Below are 25,032 nucleotides of genomic sequence, written 5' to 3' on the forward strand. Positions count from 1 at the left end.
TAACAACAGTGACTGCACTCACATAGTAATCAACGGCTGTGAAGCACTTTGGTATTTCCTTGGTTCCCTGTTTTATTACTATAATATTGGTGCTAGTTTCTGTGCCATATTATGTGAGGAAAAACAGACAGAAATAGTCAGGCCAGGACCTATCAGCAGACTAACTTTTCTGGAATTTTTTCTGTTACAATCAAAAATTTAGAAGAAATTGTACAGATGAAAGTTCTTATTAACATTTCACTGTAAATCTCTTTTTTGCAAGTGTAGCCCGGCACTCCAATTTGGGTGCCGGGCTGCTGGCTCGGTCGATTGCCTCCCTGCTGGCCCAGCGGTGGCCACCAAAGGGCCTGCAGAGTGTGCAGCGGCCATCCCCTTTAATTGAAGGGGACAGGTGTTGTAGCATGTCAGCGTGACATGGATGTTCCGTGTAGCCCTGGCCTCCTCCACACACTGCTGTACTCAGCGCTGTGCTACGGCCCGGGCAGTGCACCTCCAAGGAAGCAGAGTGCTGGAGACAGCGCTCCACTTCCTTTGAGGGGCGCATGGCCCTATTCCGCGTCGGGGGTGGAACATCCGGGCTGGGCGCAGGAAGTCCCGGCCCCGGAAGGTTACCTTCCCCAATCGGCCGGAAGGTTACCTTCCCCAATCGGGACGCAGGGCAATTTCCAGCCCCGAGAGACGTAGACCACTTGGGACTGGGATTCTTTCCCACTCAGTTCCGGATAATCCTGTAAACCAATAGTTTAATGGATAGAGTAGTCCCAGGTGGACAAATGTCATCATTTCAACTCTCCCCTTGTCTGTGAGTTAAGTTTCTCATCCAGATACCAATAGAAGGAGAAATTAGACTTCATTTAAATGGAGGGCTGTTAATGCAGAATTCTGGCAAGTATAGATACTGGGAAGATTCAGAGAGCTCAGTTTTAGAGAGAAATGAACTGACCGTCAGCACATTTTGAATACAAACACTTGATGTGCTCAAACATAAACTCCTTTCTGTTGCATTTCAACACATTCTCTATTAAATTAGTGCAGAGCGCAATTTGGTTTGTGCTAGTGAGATATGACAACAGCACCAATCTTCATTTCTAACCCCTAAAGTACAACTGCTGGGAATCTGAAATAAATGCAGAAAACTCTGCAAAGTAAAGAGCAAGTTAATCAGTGCCTGAAAGAGAAGGAGAGGTTCACGTGTCATCAGTACATTCCCAGCAACTCGTATCTTTAACACGGATTTCAGGTTTTATTCAATGGTTATTCCCACATTCTCTATCGTCATGCCACCTCACAGCACTCCATACATCCAGTTGGTACAAGTTAAGCCCGCTCTAGAGAATGGGAGGTTCTTAACCATATATATGTTGTCTGCAGGGAGCCGGAGCACATATTTCACCTGTCTAGTTCAGTTCAGCTCATTTTAGTTCAACTTTCTAATCAGCAGGAAACATAGAGCATGGTCTGCAGCAGTTATTACAAAATGCTACTGCTTTTTTTTTTGGTTCTAACTGCAGTCTCAGGGTCAATTGTGTTGAAATTGTTAGAAATGAGGAAGTTATTATTTTTATCCTTCAACTATAAAGGGCAGGTCTAATTTTACAGAACTCTTCACAGTAACGGTATTCAGGGTAAAAGTACATTTTACAATGTACATGCTTCATTTAAAAGGTCTTTATGCTTACATTGACCTGTGAGTGTTCATGGTTCTGAAAGAACCTTTATTCATGAACGCTGAGTAATGGACGTGATCAGGTGGCTCCCACCGTGTGAGGTCACTGTAGGTTCCTTCACAGCTCAGGTGGCAATGCCGCCCAAGATATGTGCTGGCATGAGACATTCTACCAGTTATAGGTAAATGTAAGTTGCTCGTTTGCAATCCCTGGTACCTCACTTCCTGCCTCATGCTCTCCCTGACCAGCCCCACAGCAGTTCCTTTGGTCTGATAACTAACACCGATGTCACCCTAGGTTGCCTTTGCACTACAACTGTAGCATTGGTGCAAAGAGGTTTTGCTTTACACCGATGCTAAGAAAGTGAAGAAAGGCTCACCCCCTCAATCCCCCCACCCCACCTCCCACCCCCCGTCAGCCACACATTCTGTGTCAAAAGAGGCAAAACAAAACAGAGAAAAATACATAGTCCAATTTTAGGACCCTGCTGATCAAACAATCTCCAGTAGACCAGTGACTGGGTGACACACTATCCGTTGTCCCACATTCCTTCTGCCAACGTATTCCATGTAGTTAACAATTCTCTGCAAAAAGACGTCCCTCCTAGCATTTAACCTAGTTCTATGCTCGTGTAACTTACATTTACCCTCCCTTCAACCTCCCTAACCTATCGAGCTCAAATAGCCTCCCCTCTTGGTCAAATCTAATGCTTTCATTTTATTTTATTGTTTTGCATTCCAAAGTGATTCAAAAGTACACCAGCGTGTTCCTTTCTGATTAGTAACAAACATTGAATGATGATAAAACAATATTGAAATCAATTTCCAAGTTCATAGAAACATAGAAACATAGAAACATAGAAACTAGGGGCAGGAGTAGGACATTCGGCCCTTCGAGCCTACAATGAGTTCATGGCTGAACATGCAACCTCAGTACCCCATTCCTGCTTTCTCGCCATACCCCTTAATCCTCCTCGTAGTAAGGACTACATCTAACTCCTTTTTGAATATATTTAGTGAATTGGCCTCAACAACTTTCTGTGCTAGAGAATTCCACAGGTTCACCACTCTCTGGGTGAAGAAGTTTCTCCTCATCTCGGTTCCAAATGGCTTGCCCCTTATCCTTAGACTGTGACCCCTGGTTCTGGACTTCCCCAACATTGGGAACATTCTTCCTGCATCTAACCTGTCTAAACACGTCAGAATTTTAAACGTTTCTATGAGATCCCCTCTCATTCTTCTGAACTCTAGTGAATACAAGTCCAGTTGATCCAGTCTTTCTTGATATATCAGTCCTACCATCCCGGGAATCAATCTGGTGAACCTTCGCTGCACTCCCTCAATAGCAAGAATGTCCTTCCTCAAGTTAGGAGACCAAAACTGTACACAATACTCCAGGTGTGTCCTCACCAAGACCCTGTACAACTGTAGCAACACCTCCCTGCCCCTGTACTCAAATCCCCTCGCTATGAAGGCCAACATGCCATTTGCTTTCTTAACCGCCTGCTGTACCTGCATGCCAACCTTCAATGACTGATGTACCATGACACCCAGGTCTCATTGCACCTCCCCTTTTCCTAATCTATCACCATTCAGATAATACTCTGTCTCTCTGTTTTTACCACCAAAGTGGATAACCTCACATTTATCCACATTATACTTCATCTGCCATGCATTTGCCCATTCACCTAACCTATCCAAGTCACTCTGCAGCCTCATAGCATCCTCCTCGCAGCTCACACTGCCACCCAACTTAGTGTCATCCGCAAATTTGGAGATACTACATTTAATCCCCTCGTCCAAATCATTATGTACAATGTAAACAGCTGGGGCCCCAGCACAGAACCTTACGGTACCCCACTAGTCACTGCCTGCCATTCTGAAAAGTACCCATTTACTCCTACTCTTTGCTTCCTGTCTGACAACCAGTTCTCAATCCATGTCAGCACACTAACCCCAATCCAATGTGCTTTAACTTTGCACATTAATCTCTTGTGTGGGACCTTGTCGAAAGCCTTCTGAAAGTTCAAATATACCACTTCAACTGGTTCTCCCTTGTCCACTCTACTGGAAACATCCTCAAAAAATTCCAGAAGATTTGTCAAGCATGATTTCCCTTTCACAAATCCATGCTGACTTGGACCTATCATGTCACCTCTTTCCAAATGCACTGCTATGACATCCTTAATAATTGATTCCATCATTTTACCCACTACTGATGTCAGGCTGACCAGTCTATAATTCCCTGTTTTCTCTCCCTCCTTTTTTAAAAAGTGGGGTTACATTGGCTACCCTCCACTCCATAGAAACTGATCCAGAGTCTATGGAATGTTGGAAAATGACTGTCAATGCATCCGCTATTTCCAAGGCCACCTCCTTAAGTACTCTGGGATGCAGTCCATCAGGCCCTGGGGATTTATCGGCCTTCAATCCCATCAATTTCCACAACACAATTTCCCGATTAATAAGGATTTCCCTCAGTTCCTCCTTCTTACTAGACCCTCTGACCATCTGGCATACCATCAAGTAAAGCTTGGAGGGAAAAGTACTATTGGGCTGGGTATGTGACAAAATGGTTGTACTGTCATATCCTCTGAAGCTGCCACAATTGCATCTATGCAGAATTAAACTATTATCTGGAAAGAAAGAACTCGCATTTAGATAGCACCCGCCATGTCCTCAGAACATCCCAAAGTGCCTCATGGCCAATACATTATTTTTGGAGTGTAGTCATTGTTGTTTTGTGGTTAAACAATTGTTTTATGTCTCCAGAATCTGGGATTGAGGTGAGCAAATTGGCTTGCAGTTGGAGTCCTGAAATTCATAACTTTAGAAGTCAAATCTTAGAAATCTTACTCAAATCAAATCTTAGCAGGAACAGTAGCATAATGGTTATGTTACTGAACTAATCATCCAGAGGCCAGGACGACTGATCCAGAGACATGGGATCAAATCCCACCAGGCAGTTGCCGAATTTAAATTCAGTTAATTAAATAAATCTGGAATTTAAAGCTAGTATCAGTAATAGTGACATTAATGAAACTACAGGATTGTTGTAAAAACCCATCTCGTTCACTGATGCCCTTTAGAGAAGGAAATCTGCCGTCCTTAAATGCCAGCAAAGAATGACTAAAAAAATGATTAAGAAAGGGAAGATAGACAATGAAAGTAAACTAGCACGAAATATAAAAACAGAGAGCAACAGTTTCTATAGGTCTTTTGGCTAAGATCATGCGTAACTGACCTGACAGGGGAGTAACCATGACCCCAAAGTGGTTCTCTCTGGATCAGGAAGGTGGTTCTCCTATGCTTTTTGGAAATAGGAGGTGGGTGGGGTGGATTGACCCATCCACCGCCACGGAGGTGTGTGGGGGGCCTGACCCATCCACCTCCATGGCACGAACCTGGTATTGCAGTACTTCCAGGAACGGTGCAGTGGCTCTCGGCCTTTTGGCTAAGAGCATTGGCGCAGAGTGATCCTTGATGTGTGCAAGGTGACCTCTGGCGTTTGTGATTTGACAAAGAATTGGAAAGATTGGCTACGAATAAAATTTCAAAAAAAAGGAAAAGAGTGGCTAAAGTAAATGTTGGTCCCTCAGAGGACGAGACCGGGGAATTAGTAATGGGGAACATGGAGATGGCAGAAACTCTGAACAAATATTTCAGAAACATAGAAAAATAGTTGTAGGAGTCGGCCATTCGGCCCTTTGAGCCTGCACCACCATTCAATATCATGGCTGATCATTCACCTCAGTATCCCTTTCCTGCTTTCTCTCCATACCCCTTGATGCCTTTAGCTGTAAGGGCCATATCTAACTCCCTCTTGAATATATCCAACGAACTGGCATTAACAACTCTCTGCGGTAGAGAATTCCACAGGTTAACAACTTTCTGAGTGAAGAATTTTCTCCTCATCTCGGTCCTAAATGACTTACACCTAATCCTTAGACTGTGACCCCTGGTTCTGGACTTCCCCAACATTGGGAACATTCTTCCTGCATCTAACCTGTCCGTTCCCTTCAGAATTTTATATGTTTCTATGAGATCCCCTCTCATCCTTCTAAACTCCAGTGAATACAGGCCCAGTCGATCCAGTCTCTCCTCATATGTCAGTCCTGCCATCCCGGGAATCAGTCTGATGAACCTTCGCTGCACTCCCTCAATAGCAAGAACGTCCTTCCTCAGACTAGGAGACCAAAACTGAACATAATATTCCAGGTGTGGCCTCACCAAGGCCCTGTACAACTGCAGTAAGACCTCCCTGCTCCTATACTCAAATCCCCGAGCTATGAAGGCCAACAGGCCATTTGCCTTCTTCACCGCCTGCTGTACCTGCATGCCAACTTTCAATGACTGATGTACCATGACACCCAGGTCTCATTGCACTTCCCCTTTTCCTAATCTGCCGCCATTCGGATAATATTCTGCCTTCGTGTTTTTGCCACCCAAGTGCATAACCTCACATTTATCTACATTATACTGCATCTGCCATGCATTTGCCCATTCACCTAACCTGTCCAAGTCACCCTGCAGACTCTTAGCATCCTCCTCACAGCTCACACCGCCACCCAGCTTAGTGTCATCTGCAAACTTGAAGATATTACACTCAATTCCTTCATCTAAATCATTGATGTATATTGTAAATACTGAGCACTGAACCCTGTTAGCCTGACATCAGTAGTGGGGAAAATGTTGGAATCAATCATTAAGGATGAAATAGCAGCACATTTGGAAAGCAGTGATAGGATAGATCCAAGTCAGCATGGATTTATGAAGGGGAAATCATGCTTGACAAATCTTCTGGAATTTTTTGAGGATGTAACTAGTAGAGTGGACAAGGGAGAACCAGTGGATGTGGTGTATTTGGACTTTCAAAAGGCTTTTGACAAGGTCCCACACAAGAGATTGGTGTGCAAAAATCAAAGCACATGGTATTGGGGGTAATGTTCTGACGTGGATAGAGAACTGGTTGGCAGACAGGAAGCAGAGAGTCGGGATTAATGGGTCCTTTTCAGAATGGCAGGCAGTGACTAGTGGAGTGCCACAGGGCTCATGCTGGGAGCCCAGCTCTTCACAATATATATTAATGATTTGGATGATGGAATTGAGTGTAATATCTCCAAGTTTGCAGATGACACTAAACTGGGTGGCGGTGTGAGCTGTGAGAAGAACTCTAAGAGTCTGCAGGGTGATTTGGACAGGTTAGGCGAGTGGGCAATTCTATCTTTTGCTTCTGTCCCATTCTACTTCCCTCCGTTTCCCTGCCGAGGTTCCCATCCCCCTGCCATATTAGTTTAACCCCTCCCTAACAGCACTAACAAACGGTCCCCCTAGGATATTGGTTCCGGTCCTGCCCAGGTGCAGACCGTCTGGTTTGTACTGGTCACACCTCCCCCAGAACTGGTTCCAATGTCCCAGGAATTTGAATCCCTCCCTTCTGCACCACTCCTCAAGCTACGTATTCATCTGAACTATCCTGTAATTCCTACTCTGACTAGCACGTGGCACTGGTAGCAATCCTGAGATTACTACCTTTGAGGTCCTACTTTTTAATTTAACTCCTAGCTCACTAAATTCAGCTTGTAGGACCTCATCCCATTTTTTATCTATATCGTTGGTACCTATATGCACCACGACAACTGGCTGTTCACCCTCCCTCTCCAAAATGCCCTGCAGCCGCTCTGAGACATCCTTGGTCCTTGCACCAGGGAGGCAACATACCATCCTGGCATCTCGATTGCGGCCGCAGAAATGTCTACCTATTCCCCTTACAATAGAATCCCCTACCACTATTGCTCTCCCACTCTTTTTCCTGCCCTCCTGTGCAGCAGAGCCACCCACGGTGCCATGAACTTGGCTGCTGCTGCCCTGCCCTGATGAGTCATCCCCCCCAACAGTACCCAAGGCGGTGTATCTGTTTTGGAGGGGGATGACCGCAGGGGACCCCTGCACTACCTTCCTTCCACTGTTCTTCCTGTTGGTCACCCATTCCTTATCTGCCTGTCTAACCTTTACCTGCGGTGTGGCCAACTCATTAAATGTGCTATTCATGATATCCTCAACATCGTGGATGCTCCAGAGTGAATCCACCCGCAGCTCCAGTGCCGCAATGCGGTCTGTCAGGGATAAATGGTTCATTTTATGGTTGGCAATCAGTAACTAGTGGGGTGCCACAGGGATTAGTGCTGGGACACCAACTATTTACAATCTGCATTAATGACTTGGAAGAAGGGACCAAGTGTAATGTAGCCAAGTTTGCTGACAATACAAAGATGGGAGGAAAAGCAATGTGTGAGGAGGACACAAAAAACCTGCAAAAGGACATAGACAGAAAAAGTGAGTGGGCAAAAATTTGGCAGATGGAGTATAATGTTGAAAATTTTGAGGTCATGCACTTTGGCAGAAAAAATCAAAGAGCATGTGATTATTTAAATGGAGAAAAACTGAAATGTGCTGCAGTACAGTGGGACCTGGTTTGTGGAGGACCTTTGTCTTACGGATGTTTAGTGTAAGGCCCATGCTTTCGTACGCCTCAGTGAATATGTTGACTATGACTTGGAATTCAGTCTCTGTATGTACGCAGACGCAGACATTGTCCGTGCACTGTAGCTCGACAATAGAGGTTGGGGTGGTGTTGGATTTGGCCTGGAGATGACGAAGGTTGCACATGTTTCCACTGGTTCTGTAGTTTAGCTCCACTCCAGCGGGGAGCTTGTTGAGTGTGAGGTGGAGCACGGCAGTGAGCAAGATTGAGAAGAAGATTCTTCAGGGACCAGCTCGACAGCAAACTGAGGCTCCATAATAATGTTGCATATCAGCCGGACCAGGTACATAAGAACATAAGAACGTAAGAAATAGGAGCAGGAGTAGGCCATACGGCCCCTCGAGCCTGCTCCATCATTTAATATGATCATGGCTGATCCGATCATGGACTCAGGTCCACTTCCCTGCCCACTCCACATAACCCCTTAATCCCTAATCAGTTCAGAAGCTTGTATATCTCTATCTTAAATTTATTCAATGTCACAGCTTCCACAGCTCTCTTTGGCAGTTATTCCTGCTCCTATTTCTTATGTTCTTATGTTCTTATGTACCTGGTCCGGCCGATATTTGACTCCAGACCCACAGCAATGTGGTTGACTCGTAACTGCCCTCTGAAATGGTGTTGCAAGCCACTCAGTTCTTCAAGGGCAATTAGGGATGGACAATAAATGCTGGCCTTGCCAGCGACACCCACATCCCGTGAATGAATAAAAAATATATCCAGCTGGCTAGCAGATAGGTAGAAATAGGCTCCAGACATAAGTAGCCTTTCTGTTCTCACATAACAACACTTACATAATTAAACCACCAGCATATAAAAACACGCAACATTATTATGGAGCCTCAGTTTGCTGTCGAGCTGGTCCCTGAAGAACCTGCTTCCCAATCTTCCTCGCTGCCATGCTCCACCTCACACTCAACAAGCTCCCCGCTGGAGTGGAGCTAAACTACAGAACCAGTGGGAGCCTGTTCAACCTTCGTCGTCTCCAGGCCAAATCCAAAACCACCCCAACCTCGGTTGTCGAGCTACAGTACACGGACGATGCCTGCGTCTGCGCACATACAGAGGCTGAACTCCAAGTCATAGTCAACATATTCACTGAGGCGTACGAAAGCATGGGCCTTACATTAAACATCCGTAAGACAAAGGTCCTCCACCCAACCTGTCCCCGCCGCACAGCACTGCCCTCAGTCATCAAGATTCCACACATGGCCCTGGACAACGTGGACCATTCCCCATACCTTGGGAGCCTCTTATCAACAAGGGCAGACATTGGCGACGGGATTCAACACCGCCTCCAGTGCGCCACTGCAACCTTCGGCCGCCTGAGGAAAGGAGTGTTCGAAGACCAGGCCCTCAACTCTGCCACCAAGCTCATGGTCTACAGGGCTGTAGTAATACCCGCCCTCCTGTATGGCTCAGAGACATGGACCATGTACAGTAGACACCTCAAGTCGCTGGAGAAATACCACCAACGATGTCTCCGCAAGATCCTGCAAATCCCCTGGGAGGACAGACACACCAACATTAGCATCCTCGTCCAGGCTAACATCCCCAGCATTGAAGCACTGAGCATACTCGAACAGCTCCGCTGGGCAGGCCACATCCTTCGCATTGCCAGACACGGACGCTCAAAGCAAGCGATCTACTGGGAACTCCTTCGTGACAAACGAACCAAAGATGGGCAGAGGAAACATTTCAAGGACACCCTCAAAGCCTCCTAGATAAAGTGCAACAACCCCACCAATACCTGGGAGTCCCTGGCCAAAGGCCGCCCTAAGTGGAGGAAGTGCATCTGGGAGTGCGCTGAGCACCTCGAGTCTCATCACTGAGAGCATGCAGAAACCAAGCACAGGCAGCCGAAAGAGCGTGCAGCAAACCAGTCCCACGCACCCCTTCCCTCAACGACTATCTGTCCCACCTGTGACAGGCACTGCCTATGATGACGAGTAGAAATCCAGTCCTTGTTCTGTCAGCTGATAAAACTGGTACCCAATGAAGTACAAATGCCCAGCTGGTTCTCAGCCAGTGGACAGAAATAATTCTTTCCCAACAGAAGATTAGAAGAAAGCATGAAATGAGAATAGTACATCGAGCTGCTCCTTCAACTGACTGTATAGTAAATGAACTCTACCCAATTTATTTCACGTCCTGCTGGAAGGTTCTGCAAATTCATGCCCTGCTCCTAAGGAAATCGGGCAAAATGCGAGATTATATAACTTATGACCTTCATTTAACATCCTTCCCATAATGTGACATTTCCATGGCCTCAGTACAATCATTATGCTCTGCACAATATTTGATCATCTCTACCTTTATAACCGTAAGCATGTGGGGACAAGATTGTTCTGTTTGTATAGTTATAGGTAACGTATAAACATGTTACTTATACTAACGGTTACCACTTCACTGCAAATAACGAACAGAAGGAACCTTCCCCCATAATTAGTAACTTCACCACCCACCTCCCATCTCCCTCAAACACTTCTTCAATAATCTGCAAGCCATTTAAACCCAAGTTGGTGTCATCTGAGCATTATTTGTTGATTAGTCCTGTATTCTACTCTTTTCAACATTGGTGGTGTCCACCATACTGAGCCTTGGCCCTTCACTCTGGTTCTTAGGTCACCATCATCATAGGCAGTCCTTTGAAATCGAGGACTTGCTTCCACTCTAAAAGTGAGTTCTTATGGGCTAGACCTCCACTTTTTTTCCATGCTTAACGTCCACTTAACACCCACCTTACCGCTGAAATGCCCATCAATCACCCATTTTGACACAAAATGGAAACCGACGGGCATTTTTAGGAATTTATCGCTGAGCGTTACCCCATGTGCTTAACGCCGCGAAAAAATATTACCGCCCGCCCATTTTTTGGAGGCGGAATCAGCAGAATGGGCGAAATCAACGCCCATAATATCGCCCAGCGTTACTTTCCGCACGAATTAACACCGAGATTCAATATTAACATCCGCCCACTGTTTTTTGTCGTAAAGAGTATATTTACCCAAACTAGCAGCCATGAGATCGCCCAGCGTCAATTTCACCACCTCACACACATATCGCCCACAATATCACTCGCCCAAAAAAATGTCCACAAAAAGTGGAACTAACCGGAACGAATGCCAGTGGTGTGTCTGGCATTTGTTAAATCCCACTCTTAGGTGAGGAGCTGATATCTGAAAGATTTGCCTGAAAGAACGCTGATGTGAGTGACAACGCTGACACACTGCTGTGTGTGTGCAGCTCTGACATCAATGGTGCCCATCACCTTGGTGGCAGTTAAAGTTTACGTTGATTGATGTTAAGTTGTATTTAACCCTTTCATGGTAAGGAATCACCAGTGTGTAATGGTCCAGCTATGTAAGACAATGCGCAACAAGGTTATGCTCAACAACAAAAGTTTAATACCAACATTGGTCTGAAATCATAAGTATCACAGCCAATAACACCCAACCCCCACCCACACCCCACTTTTTCCACCATTGACATAAATCACATGTTCCACATGTCCAGCAACATAGAATACAAATGCAAAGCAGGAGCGTGGCCCCAGCCCCCATACATTGCAACAAATTGCATACACCCAGATGGAGATATAATACAACCATCACCTGCGGACATGCACCTCACTTTCCTTCCCCCCCCCCTTCTCCCCACCTCCACCCCTTCCCCTCCTCACTCCATGGCGCCTGGCCAAGGAGCTCCTCAGGCGGTGCCTCATTAGGGGGGGATGAAGGCAGATGCGTTGGTTGCACGGGTCGGGAGCGGGGGCTGCTGAGGGGGCAACATTTTCTGATGCAGAAGCAGGATCTCGGTCCTTGCTCTCATCTGTCGTTCGCAGTGGTGGTGCGGGACCTAGGGGTGGAGTGCCGTGCTCGGAGACCACTGGGAGGCCTGTGGCGGTAGTGTTGCTGGCTATCGCATCCAGGGACACTGCCATACATGGAATGTATTCGGTCGTGGTGGCCAGCTGTCGGGATATACCCCCCCAATGCTTCGATGAGCTGGTCACCAATGTCTACAGTCCTCTTGGACAACTGTACCATCTCTCCGCTCTCATGTCGCGCTCGTGGAACAGACCTGCCATGTCCACGAGGCCTCCGCGGGGTCGGCGGCATCCTGGGGACAAATGGGGTGCCCTGTGGCGAGGTGCTTGGGGCCGGTACCTCCAGAGTGGAGGCGGGAATGACCGGAGGACCACTAGATGGCCATGGGGTGGAATGGCTTCTCAAGCTTGGCGATGCAGGTTCTTCGAAGTCCGTGCTCTCATCCGTGGAGAACAGACCCAGCGGATTGATGGGCAAGAATCGGAGCTCCTCAGCACCAGATGTAATAGGATCGATGGGCGAGTCTGGTCCCGCGCCCCCACCTGCTGGCCTCTGTGGTCTTGCCTGGGGCCATGCTGCTGGCTGAGCTGCAAACACAAATGAAGTTATTAAAGGAGAAGGGGGTGCTAGGGTGACAAGGTGAGTCCAGTATATGCACGACAAAAGCACCACCGCTATCAAAATCATCACAGACATCACATTTCATGACCATCAACACATTGTGCATTGCAATGATTTTCATTAGGCCAGCATTATTTCTATGACAATTTTAGAAATCATCTATCATATATGATTGTTCAGATATGAGTGGGTGTGGCACCTATAGATCTTACATGATGCAATGGTGTAAGCTTTACTCATGTGGCATTACTTCAGTGTCTGCAGATACGTCCGTGGCTGTCCAGGTATGCTTCCCCACGAGAGCGAGCACAAGCTCCTCCATGTCAGTGATGTCGCTGGGGACTGGTGGCCCCTCACCTGTTCGCCTCTGCACGGACATCATCATTGATAGCTTCTCTGTAAAAGGTAACAGGACGCCATGGCATGAGATCATTGCGTGATATCATTACTAGGTACTGTCACAGAGACTGATATAACACATAACCAACAGATGTAATCTAGATTATTATGATAATTATCATTCTTTACCTAAAGACATACACCGTGACCGCAGGCTTTGAGTAAAAAATTCCCGGTAAAAGTACAAGACCTCACATCTGCTGATAGTCACCCATGACTGTTACAAATCAATTTATATAAATACATAAGTATATGTAAATCAATGTAATACTTACTCTTGCGGATCCCACAAGGTCGTTCCATCGGCTGCGGCATTGGTTGCCCTCATGCTCCTCGTTGGTCGCCGACGAGACCACCTCTGCTATTTCGGTCCATATCTTCTGGTCGGCCTTTGAGAAGGGCTTCCCACGCCCTCCCTGTGTCAAATCACCCCAGCGTGATTCGACATCCTGCAGGAGGGAGGTATTTGCCTCATCCGAGAATCTCCTGGCTCTTTTGCACACTCCAATGTGCTCCTCTACCAGCTCACGGCTCTCTCCAGCAGCTGTCTCCACAGCGTGCAGTGATGTCTCCTCCTCTCTCTCCAATTCGGTAAAATATGTGGCTAGTAACACTTACATTTTGCTTGCCTACTTGTTGTGAAGCTCTAAAGTCTCCCTCCTTCCTCCCAAAGCAGCCACACTACACCTAGCCACGCCTTCAGTCCATCTGAGATCCCTCTCTCTCTGTCTCCTCTTCTGCGCATGTCATGGTGGCCCTTGACTTCCAGGATTGCGGGAATCGAGCATTGCCATGCTGTTGCTAAGGACGGCCACACTTTATGGCAGAAGGTCAGAAAAATTTAATGCTACCGCCCATTTTATATCGCTCGCGGTAACGCCCATTTTCAAAAGTGGAGACTAGGTGTTTTGAGAATGGGCGAGAAGCCAGCAATCTAAAAGCCCTTTGTTACCGCCCACGCCAGAACCCCAAAAATGGAGGTTCTAGCCCTATGTGACTGAACAGTCCAATACGGGAATTACAGTCTCTGTCACAGGTGGGACAGACAGTGGTTGAAGGAAAGGGTAGCTGGGAGGACTGGTTTGCCACACGCTTCTTCCGCTGCCTGTGCTTGCTTTCTACATGCTCTCGACGATGAGATTTGAGGTGCTCAGCGCCCTCCCAGATGCTCTTCCTCCTCTTAGGGCGGTCTTTGGCCAGGGACTCCCAGGTGTCGGTGGGTTTGCATTTTATCAAGGAAGCTTTGAGGGTGTCCTTGAACCGTTTCCTCTGCCCACCTGGGGCTCGTTTGCCATGTAGGAGTTCCGAGTAGAGCGCTTGCTTTGGGAGTCTTGTATCAGGCATGCGAACAATGTGGCCCGCCTAACAGAGCTGGTCGAGTGTGGTCAGTGCTTCAATGGTGGGAACGTTGGCCTGATCAAGGATTCTAACGTTGGTGCGTCTGTCCTCCCAGGGGATTTGCAGGATCTTGTGGAGGCATCGTTGGTGGTATTTCTCCAGCAACAGATGAGCGGAAAGTAAAAAAACCAAAGAATAAGGAGAAGGCAATAGAGCAGAGTAGCACTGGGGGAAATGAAAACCAGAGAGTGACAGGAAGGGACAGAATGTATAAACATAAAAGTGTATCATAAAGTGGGGTCAAAGCTGGAAAAAATGGTAAAAAAACAAATTTTAAAGCTCTTTATCTCAATGAACGCAGCATTCGTAACAAAATAGATGAGTTGACGGCACAAATAGATACAAATGGGTATGATCTGATAGCCATTAGAGAGACATGGTTGCAAGGTGACCAAGGCTGTGAACTAAATATCCAGGGGTATTTGACAATTCGGAAGGACAGACAGAAAGGAAAAGGAGGTGGGGTAGCTCTGTTAATAAAGGATGAGATCAGTGCATTAGTGAGAAATGATATTGGCTCAGAAGATCAAGATGTTGAATCAATTTGGGTGGAGATAAGGAATACGAAGGGAAAAAGTCGCTGGTGGGCGGAGTCTATAGGACCCCTAACAGTAGCTACATTGTTGGACGGAGTATAAATCAAGAAAAAATGGAGGCCTATTAAAAAGGAACAGCAATAATCATGAGCGATTTTAATCTTTCATATTGATTGGACAAAGCAAATTGGCCAGGGTACCCTTGAGGAAGAGTTCATAGAGTATATGCGGAATAGTTTCTTTGAACAATACATTGCGGAACCAACCAGGAACAGGCTATCTTAGATCTGGTACTGTGTAATGAGAAAGGATTAATAAACAATCTCCTTGTAAAGAATCCTCCAGGAATGAGTGACCATAGAATGGTTGAATTTCAAATTCAGTTGGAAGGTGAGAAAGTTGGATCTCAAACCCGTGTCCGAAGCTTAAATAAAGGAGACTACAAAGGTATGAAGGCAGAGTTGGCTAAAGTGGACTGGAAAAATAGATTAAAGTGTGGGACGGTTGATGAGCAGTGGCAGACATTTAAGGAGATATTTCATAACTCTTAACAAAAATATATCCCAATGAGAAGGAAAGACTGTAAGAGAAGGGATAACCATCCGTGGCTAACTGAGGAAATAAGAGATGGTATCAAATTCAAAACCAGGGCATACAATGACCAAGACTAGTGGGAGGCTAGAGAATTGGGAAACTTTTAAAAGCAGCAAAGAACGACTAAAAAAGTAATAAAAAGAGGGAAGAGAGATTATGAGAGCAAACTAGCAAGAAATATAAAAACAGATAGGAAGAGTTTCTACAGGTGCATAAAAAGGAAAAGAGTGGCTAAAGTAAATGTTGGTCCCTCAGATGATGAGACTGGGGAATTAATAATGGCAAACATGGAAATGGCAGAGATATTGAACAAATATTTTGTATCGGTCGTCACGTAGAAGACACTAAAAATATCCTAATAGTGGATAATCAAGAGGCTATAGGGAGGGATGAACTTAATACAATCACTATCACTAAAGAAGTAGTACTTGGTAAAATAATGGGACCAAAGGCGGACAAGTCCCCTGGACCTGATGGCTTGTATCCGAGGATCTTAAAAGAAGTGGCTGCAGAGATAGTTGATGCATTGGTTGTAATCTACCAAAATTCCCTGGATTCTGGGGAGATCCCAGCAGATTGGAAAACAACAAATGTAACACCCCTGTTTAAAAAAAGAGGCAGACAAAAAGCAGGAAACTATAGACCAGTTAGCCTAACATTGTCGTTGGGAAAATGCTGGAATCCATTATTAAGGAAGCAGCAGCAGGCATTTGGAAAAGCATGATTCAATCGAGCCATCATCAGCAAGCAGAGTCAGCATGGTTTTATGAAAGGGAAATAATGTTTGACAAATATGCTGTTCTTTGATGATATAATGAGCATGATAAGGGGGAACTAGTGGATGTAGTGTATTTGGATTTCCAGAAGACATTCGATAAGGTGCCACATAAAAGGTTACTGCACAAGATAAGAGTTCATGGGGTTGGGGGTAATATATTAGCATGGATAGAGGATTGGCTAACTAATAGAAAACAGAAAGTTGGGATAAATGGGTAATTTTCCAGTTGGCAAACAGTGACTAGTGGGGTGCCGCAGGGTTCAGTGCTGGGGCCTCAACTATTTTCAATCTATATTCATGACTTGGATGAAGGGACCGAGTGTAATGTAGCCAAGTTTGCTTGTGATACAAAAATGGGTAGCAAATTGTGAGGAGGATGCAAAAAATCTGCAAAGGGATATAGACAGACTAAGTAAGTGGGCAAAAATTTGGCAGATGAATATAATGCGGGAAAATATGAAGTTATTCACTTTGGCAGAAATAATAGAAAAGCAAATTATAATTGAAATGGAGAAACATTGCAAAATGCTGCAATCCAGAGGAACCTGGGGGTCCTTGTGCATGAAACACAAAAAGTTAGTATGCCGGTACAGCAAGTAATCAGGAAGGCAAATGGAATGTTGGCCTTTATTGTAAGGGGGATGGAGTATAAAAGCAGAGAAGTCCTGCTATAACTGTACAGCGTATTGGTGAGGCCACACCGAGAGTACTGCGTACACTTTTGGTCTCCGTATTTAAGGAAATATATACTTGCATTGGAGGCTGCTCAGAGAAGGTTCACTAGGTTGATTCCGGAGATGAGGGAGTTGACTTATGAAGATAGGTTGAGTAGGTTGGGCCTATACTCATTGGAGTTCAGAAGAATGAGATGTGATCTTATTGAAACATATAAGATAATGAGGGGGCTCAACAAGGTGGATGCAGAGAGGATATTTCCACATAGGGGAAACTAAAACTAGGGGGCATAGTCTTAGAATAAGGGGCCGCCCATTTAAAACTGAGATGAGGAGGAATTTCTTCTCTCAGAGGGTTGTAAATCTGTGGAATTTTCTGCCTCAGAGAGCTATGGAGGCTGGGTCATTGAATATATTTAAGGCGGAGATAGACAGATTTTTGAGCGATAAGGGAATAAAGGGTTATGGGGAGTGGGCAGGGAAGTGGAGCTGAGTCCATGATCAGATCAGCCATGATCTTATTAAAAGGTGGAGCAGGTTCGAGGGGCCAAATGGCCTACTCCTACTCCTATTTCTTATATTCTTATGTTCTTAAGCATCTCTTTAATTATACTGTAATTAATTAAGTAGCGTGCAGAATCGTACACTTCAGCTGGGAGAACATAGGTAGCTGTTTTGATAATGATTGGTCAGTTATTTCACTTAGTTGCAATCTGCAACTATCTGGTTTTGCATTGTCTTCTGAAAATCTTCTGTTATTAATCTTTCTCGGCAAGTGGGCGTCGCTGGCAAAGCCATTATTCATTGCCCATCCTGAGTTGCCCTGAGAAGATGGTGACACAACTGAGTGGGCATTTGAGAGGGCAGTAAAGCATCAACCACATTGGTGTGGGACTAGAGTCACAAATAGGCGCAGACCGGGTAAGCACGGGGATAGTGCAGGGAAGTGAAGGTGAGGTCGAAGATCAGCCATGATCTAATAGTTGGGCCCAATGGCCTACTCCTGCTCCTATTTTTTATATTCTTATATTTCCTTCCCTAAAAGGCATTAATGAAACAGTTGGGTTTTTACTGCTGTTTCAAGGTCAGTTAAAATGGTCAATTTTACTGTTCACAGTTTTATATTTCCAGGTTATTAAAAACATCTCAAATTCTCAAACAGCCACGATGGGATTTGAACTCACATTGTACTGAATTATTAAATCCAGGCCTCGGGATTACTAGTCCAGTGACACAGATGCACTACACTGGCAGAGGGAGCTGTAAAAGTAAAGCTGAAATCTCTGGGTCTGAACTCAAAGCTATACACCAAATCACTCCATTATTCAGTGCGGACCTGCCTCTTCCTTTATGCATTAACTCAGGAGAGCCCATATTATTTGGTTTAGTTCAGCGATATTCAGGACATTTCACAACAATCTCATCCACTTGTTCTTCCAAAAGCTCCCTTACAATTTATAAATGATTTTGGTTGTGGACATATACATCGTAGCAAAGTAACATTTGCCAAAAACAATGAAGGCAACAAGCAAATGTTTACTCTGTCGTTGAGAATAATGTCAAAGAGGGCGGACTTTATACAGGAAACATCAATCCTCAGTAATATCACTTTACCCAGAAACGATTAGCAAGGAAAAGATTTTATGGCAACCTAGGAGGCTTAAGTAGCTGATTACAGACTGCTCTGGCTACAGGAATAAGCAATGATAAACAAAATATCACAGGATGCAAATGGACGGAAAAAGTGACTAATGTAAGGAAAGAACTAACTTCATTACAGGAATGAATTCCCACCTAAAAGACTTGAAGTATTCTGTGGGCAATGATTCTATTATCTAATCACAGCTCTCTGTAGGATATGTTCAATAAAAAATAATTGTTCACGTGGACTATTTGGACCGGATTTTCGGCTTTTGGGGTTTTTTGCCGAAAACGGTAGCGATGCGTGAAACTTACCGTTTTCACCGTGCTACCGTTTTTAGGCGAACTTTCGGGTTTTACATTTGGGTAAGGGGGGCGTTGCACGAGAATTCATGGTGAAAAAACACGAGTTTCACCAAATTTAGTCCGGAGCCTTGGGAGGGGAAAAAAAAATTCCAAAAATACATTCAAAACATATTTCCAAGACACTTATATATTGAATCGATGAAAAAAAAATTTAAAAATCAAAACTTTAACTTACCTTTTTTGCAGGTTTTCTTACTTACCGCTGCTGGCAGGTCTGCACGAACAGGTTTGACCTGTTAGTATTCTGGATGTGGTGTACGGGTTGGGAGAGTGCCGCAAGTCCGACGTTAATTCAATCCACGTCATTGCACGTTGGCGCACCTTTCCCCGGCCATATGTCCCATCGCCGCCGCAAACACTGAGGATTCCACCCGGGCTTTTGCTGCCGAGGGTCAAATCGCGGCGAAAACCCAGTCACAAACTTCTCAAAAATCCGACCCTTAATGTTTCTCTGAACAAAATCATACAAGCCCTGAGATTAAGCTCTTTTAAATTTTAAAATGGGTTAATGATTGCATTAAGATAGTGGAGAGAGGAATTTCAGATGATCCCATAGTGTAGTTTCAGGACCATGGTTTAAATAGGACAGTTTGTAATCCTGCAGGACTTCACTGTATTATAGATGATTGGTAAGGATTGGTGTGGCCTACTTTGTGCACACATGCCTTGTCCCATGCTGGACAGTGTTTTCATTTGGATGTCGGATAAGAACAGGATTAGGTTGGCTGTAATGTGTCCCCACTGACAAGAAGGAGCAATTGGGTTAGATACCAAAGACCTGCTACATCTATGGAACTGCATACCAACATGAATTAGCATCTTCAGGAGAGGAAGGGGAGAAAAATGGCAGTGGGGGTCATGGAGGAAATAATAGTAATAATAATGGGCACACTCCTTCCAGTCCAGACAAGTTAAGGTCAGGTTTTTAAGCTCATGTTTCAATGTGACATCTGTATCCTGTGGTAAAGCTGTGTGAATTAGACATGTAAGCATCATCTCACACCTGCCTTGAAGATCAGCTTTTGAAACGCAGCAGAAAGAGGAAAAAAAAAAGAAATCATCTACTACGCATCAAGAAAAACAACATTGTTTTCTGGTCTCTCTTATCTCTGCACTCCAAAATATCCTGTTTCTTAGAGCTAAGCCAGCCAGAACCAATAGAAACCTCTTCCTGCTACGGACTGACTTCATTTCCCAGACTTAGCACAATCTCGTCGCCTCCAAAAAAAACTTCAACAACTCTGACTGGGCATAAGCTTCTTTAACAATATATAGATTAAAAAAAACAGAACGTACTTTTGAGTTAAAATGGCCAGTACAATAAAGGTAAGAATCGCTGGATTTTATGTGTTTTAAACGTTGGTTTACAAATCATTGCTCTTCGCCAGATGTGTTAAACAGTGAATGAAGCAACACCCTCTTTTCCACAATGGAAGGCGATGAGTAGATTTCCTTTGTGCTGCCTGTAAAATTTCCTCTTTCCTACTTGAGCTATCCGGGCGGTTTGCAAAACTTTTTGAGGAAAAGATAGCAATTTTCACGTACGCCTCGGGCAGAAGCGAGGTGCCTCATCGTTACTTTCCTTCTTCTCTAATTTTTTCTATCTCGGTGCCAGTTGCGTGGATTTGGCTGAGTGATCGCTTGAAAGAATGAGTGCGAGCACCAGGCACTGCCCTGAGATGGTCGAACGTGAAGATGGTCTCTCATTGCTAATTTAAAGTGTAATTACGTTGCGCTCGGTATGTACTCTAGATTGGGAGTAACAGTGAGCCAGAAGGCAACTGGTGCCAAATTGTTGGATGCAATTGCAAAGCATTTCAGAGACGTTTCTTGGTTAAGCATCTTTGTAAACTCAACCTGTATAGATGAAAATTGTTGAAAAATCTCAAAAGGCAATCGAGAATGTTTGAAAAATTGGATTTGTGCTTCTGGTTTATAAATTGGTGTGCTGCGTCGTTTCTACCATTAGGCTCATTCAGCCTACCCTTGCAATTTTAAAACGAGCAATTTTAGTTATGAGGAATCTTGCTTCTAGCAAAAAATAATAAGCAGCATCTCCGAGGCTGAACAAAAGATGTTTTCATTAACATCAGAACTGTGTAAAAGTGCATGGAATCTCAATCGATTCATTCCAAAAGGGCTATTTATTTATTTATCCTTAATTTTAAATTCCTGCTTGATTGCGGCAGTTAGTTGGCGAAAGTTGCTGAGCTAGGCTTTAAAGATGTGCAACATTGAGTTTTAGCATATTATTTTGACTTTTTTTTAATTTGGGGGAAAATTGTGAACAGACCATTTCAAGAATTTTTCAGTTTTGAACTGCTGTGTGTGTGTGTCTATATATATATATCTTCACACATACTCATTGGAAGCATTTCATGGAGCACAGTCCTTCCCCTGGGTTTTACCACAGCTACGAGCCTTGTTTCCACTTTCATTCTTAAACCACCTACTAACAAAGCCCAAGGACTAAGCGGATGGAATCTGCTTTTTAGTTCTTGACCGAACCTACAATGAGGGAAACATTTGAGTTTCCAAAACCCCTTTCCTCGTCGAAATAGAAAAGGGGGAAAAATATTAATACGAGACCCGCTGTACGAGAAGTTTAACTGTTACAGGTCAGTCTATTTAAATTCACAATTGAACTCTATTCTGATACTTTTCAGCATTTTTCCACTCTGGTGAATTTGTGTGCACTACAAAGACAAGCAGTAATGGTTCTTGAAGATGTCAACTTGAAAACTGGGGGGAAAAAAGTAGAAATATAACTCATTAGGTACAAGTATGCTATCTCCACAGATTAAATACAGTGCTCTTGGCATGGAGGTATGTCATATTTCATTTAAGTTCATGTTATTCCAAGTCGAGCTGAAGCACTTGAGCGGAGTAAGCGAGAAATCATTCTTGAGGCAGCAGATGCCAACTTTGCTGGAGCAGAATATTCCAGCACACGCAGGCTGTTTTTCTATGCAGCCTGTGTGTGGGATGAATGCTCGGTGGCCCAGGTTTCAGCTTCACGCTTTTGCTTGTGGAGAGAGCATGCCATTCGGAAGGTTCTGGCAACGACAGCTGGAACTACCATTTAAGCAGCAAAGCAGCCGCTGTGTAGAGAAAAAAAAATCTAAAGAGTGCTTGAATGCGCAGCAAATGTGCAATATCAGAATCCTTCTTCTGGTTTCACTTTGACGATTTAGCCTGAGTGAACTCTTTGTATTTTTGGACTTTCACATTTTGCTTTTTTTTTCAAGTAAATTTCCACAACTTTCTTTCTTTCTCTCCAGTCCCCCTCCCCTCCACCCCCCCTCCCCCACCCCCCCACAAAAAAAGTTATTATGGTAGAAGTTACTGCTGGAAATTTAGTTGTATAATCACTTGTATAAAAGGTGCTCTCTCTGCTCTTTTAATGGAGGTGCTTACTTTAAAAGTCACAACCATTGCTTTTACTAAAATGGTGGACATCTGACCTGTTACTGCAGTGCCCACAGTATACCCATCCACTGGGAAGTGCAGAGAGAATGCCAGGGTGACCGGTCCACCAGGTTTCCCCTGGGATTTTCCCTTCTAAGGATGTCTGAGTTCGCCATCTCTCCGTGTCATCCTGAGCAAAGATATCCAACTCGCCATGTGAGAAACGCTGACATTTTTAACAACACCAAGAGCTATTCAGAAAAGAAATGAATGAATACTCTAGTTTTAACAACACTGTACAAAGCTATGTTATGGCTTCATAATGCCCCGAGGCTCAATCCTTAAATCTCAGCAGGATTTTATTACTGAAGACTAAGTGGCACCAGTAAGAATTAAATTGGTGAATAGCCTTTGTGTACATTCAGAATTGCTGATTTGAATCTGGGGTAGGGTTATATATGTCCAAGGTTATAGCGCTCATAGGAGCTCAACAGCTAGGGTATTCTACTCTGATCATTTAAAATCTAACAGAATAAATGTTTTAACTAGTTGGCCTCTCACCTGGCTCCCTCCATAAACTTGAGGTCATCCAAAACTCGGCAACGCCTCAAATGTTAAATTCTCATCCTTGTGTTCAAATCGCCCCTCCCTATCTCTGTAATTTCCTCCAGCCCCACAAACCTCCTAGATCTCTGCACTCCTCTAATTCTGGCCTCTTGCACATCCCTGATTTTCATCACTCCATCATTGGCAGCCATGCCTTCAGCAGCCTAGGCCCTAAGATCTGGAATTCCCTCTCTAAAGTTCTCTCCCTCTCCATCTCTCTCTCCACCTTTAAGACGCACCTTAAAACCTACTTCTTTGACCAAGCTTTTGGTCAGCTGTCCTAATATCTTCTTCTGTGGCTTGGTGTCAAATGTTGTCTGATAACGCTCCTTTGAAGCGCCTTGGGACATGTTGCTGTGTTAAAGGCGTTATGTAAATGCAAAGTTGTTGTTATGAAAAATACCCCTTGCTTTATGGTGTATTCATACTGTCATTTTTGCTTTTCCTCAAAGTCTTTTCCACTTTGCAGAGCCCCAAAAATTACAGAATAACTAGAGTTAGGTACCATGGTAACTGTGGAGGGGAGTGATCCGAAAGTCCCTGAAGGAGGAAGCTCCGCTGACCCTGGAGAGGGAGCACGCGGTGTCTACCGGTCTACCTGAGGTCTTGCTTGACTGGTGGGCACCACATTCTTGTGCCTATCTGATTTCCTTCACCCCACCATTGGTGGCCATGCCTTCAGCTGCCGAGGCCCTACGCTCCAGAACTCCCTCCTTAAACCTCTCTAGTTCTCTCTCTTCCTTTAAGGTGCTCCTTAAAACCCACCTCTTTCACCAAGCTTTTGGTCACCTGTCCTAATATGTGGCTCAGTGTCAATTTTTGTCTGATAACACTCCTGTGAAGCATCTTGGGACGTTTTGCTATGTTAAAGGTGCTATTTAAATGCAAATTGTTGTTGCAGGGAACAGATTGTCTGATAGGCACGAGCAATAATATTCTGATTTAGTTTTATCAGTTTCTTTTTGGTCTTATTGAAATTAAATTATTTTATTAGTCGTGCCTCTTTAAAACAAAGGGGCATGTGCAAGTTTGCTTCTGTGTTGATGGCATAGGGGCAACCAATATAACACCAATGCAGTGCCAAAACTGGTTTACAAAGTGCCCCAGAGGGTTGACATGTTGGACCGACTTTATAACTGTACCCAGAGCTTATTTCAATGTTCTGAGATAGTGCGAGCTCAAACTGGCACCCACAAAACATTTCAAATTCATCCTCTGGGACTCGAGTTCCTCACATGCTTGTGCAGAGCTGTCTGCCAGATCTAACCGTCCCAATCACAGCCAGGAATCGATATGGTGGCTATCGATCGGAGAACAGTAATTACATTAGAACTACGCCCTCAGTCTGTCACGGTTCAAATGTTTTTACTGACGTATAGAAGATTAAAGGGTGATCTAATAGAGGTGTTTTAAAATGATTAAAGGATTTGTTAGGGTAGATAGAGAGAAGTTATTTCCTCTGGTGGGAGAATCCAGAACAAGGGTTGGCATAACCTTAAAATTAAAGCTAGGCCGTTCAGGGTGATGTTAAGAGGCATTTTTTTCACACAAAGTGCAGTGGAAATCTGGAACTCTCCCCTCCAAAAAGCTGTTGAGGCTAGATGTTAAGGGATATGGAACCAAGGCTGGTAAATGGTGTTGAGATACAGATCAGCCATGATCTAATTGAATAGCGGAACAGGCTCACGGGACTGAATGGCCGACGCTTTTGTTCCGAAATGGAGGCCTCTAAAACAGCAAATTGAAATGAAAACTACCACACCTAACTATGGGGAATATCAAAACAGCTTTAAGGCTTGTGGTTATCTTCAATAATAACCGATGGGAACGTGTCTTTAATACAAATATTGCTTCAAATTTTTTTAGCTACATATTGACATTTAGGTTATATTGTAGTTTTTCCCTTTCAAAGCATATCAGTTTCCATTATTCCCTGCTGTGCATCCTCTATGCTGAGGTGTACTAAACTCC

At 44.4% G+C, this 25,032-nt stretch overlaps 1 protein-coding gene across 6 annotated transcripts in view; it reads left to right on the forward strand.

Moving 5' to 3' along the window:
• The window catches only part of erg (ETS transcription factor ERG), a 349,104-nt gene that overhangs the window by 153,135 nt on the left and 170,937 nt on the right, over positions 1–25,032 (forward strand). The window contains exon 1 of one of the 6 annotated variants that reach the window (XM_070893854.1): positions 20,253–20,373. The exons of 4 other annotated variants lie outside the window; for them this stretch is intronic. In XM_070893854.1, the coding sequence (XP_070749955.1) occupies positions 20,356–20,373 (18 nt within the window). In that variant the 5' untranslated portion in view covers positions 20,253–20,355. Of the gene's footprint in view, positions 1–20,252; positions 20,374–20,775; positions 20,787–25,032 lie in introns of those variants that run through there. One more of the 6 variants, XM_070893855.1, reaches the window with a different exon arrangement.

The sequence above is a fragment of the Pristiophorus japonicus genome, chromosome 11, assembly GCF_044704955.1.
Source record: "Pristiophorus japonicus isolate sPriJap1 chromosome 11, sPriJap1.hap1, whole genome shotgun sequence".
NCBI classification, from domain to species: domain Eukaryota; kingdom Metazoa; phylum Chordata; class Chondrichthyes; family Pristiophoridae; genus Pristiophorus; species Pristiophorus japonicus.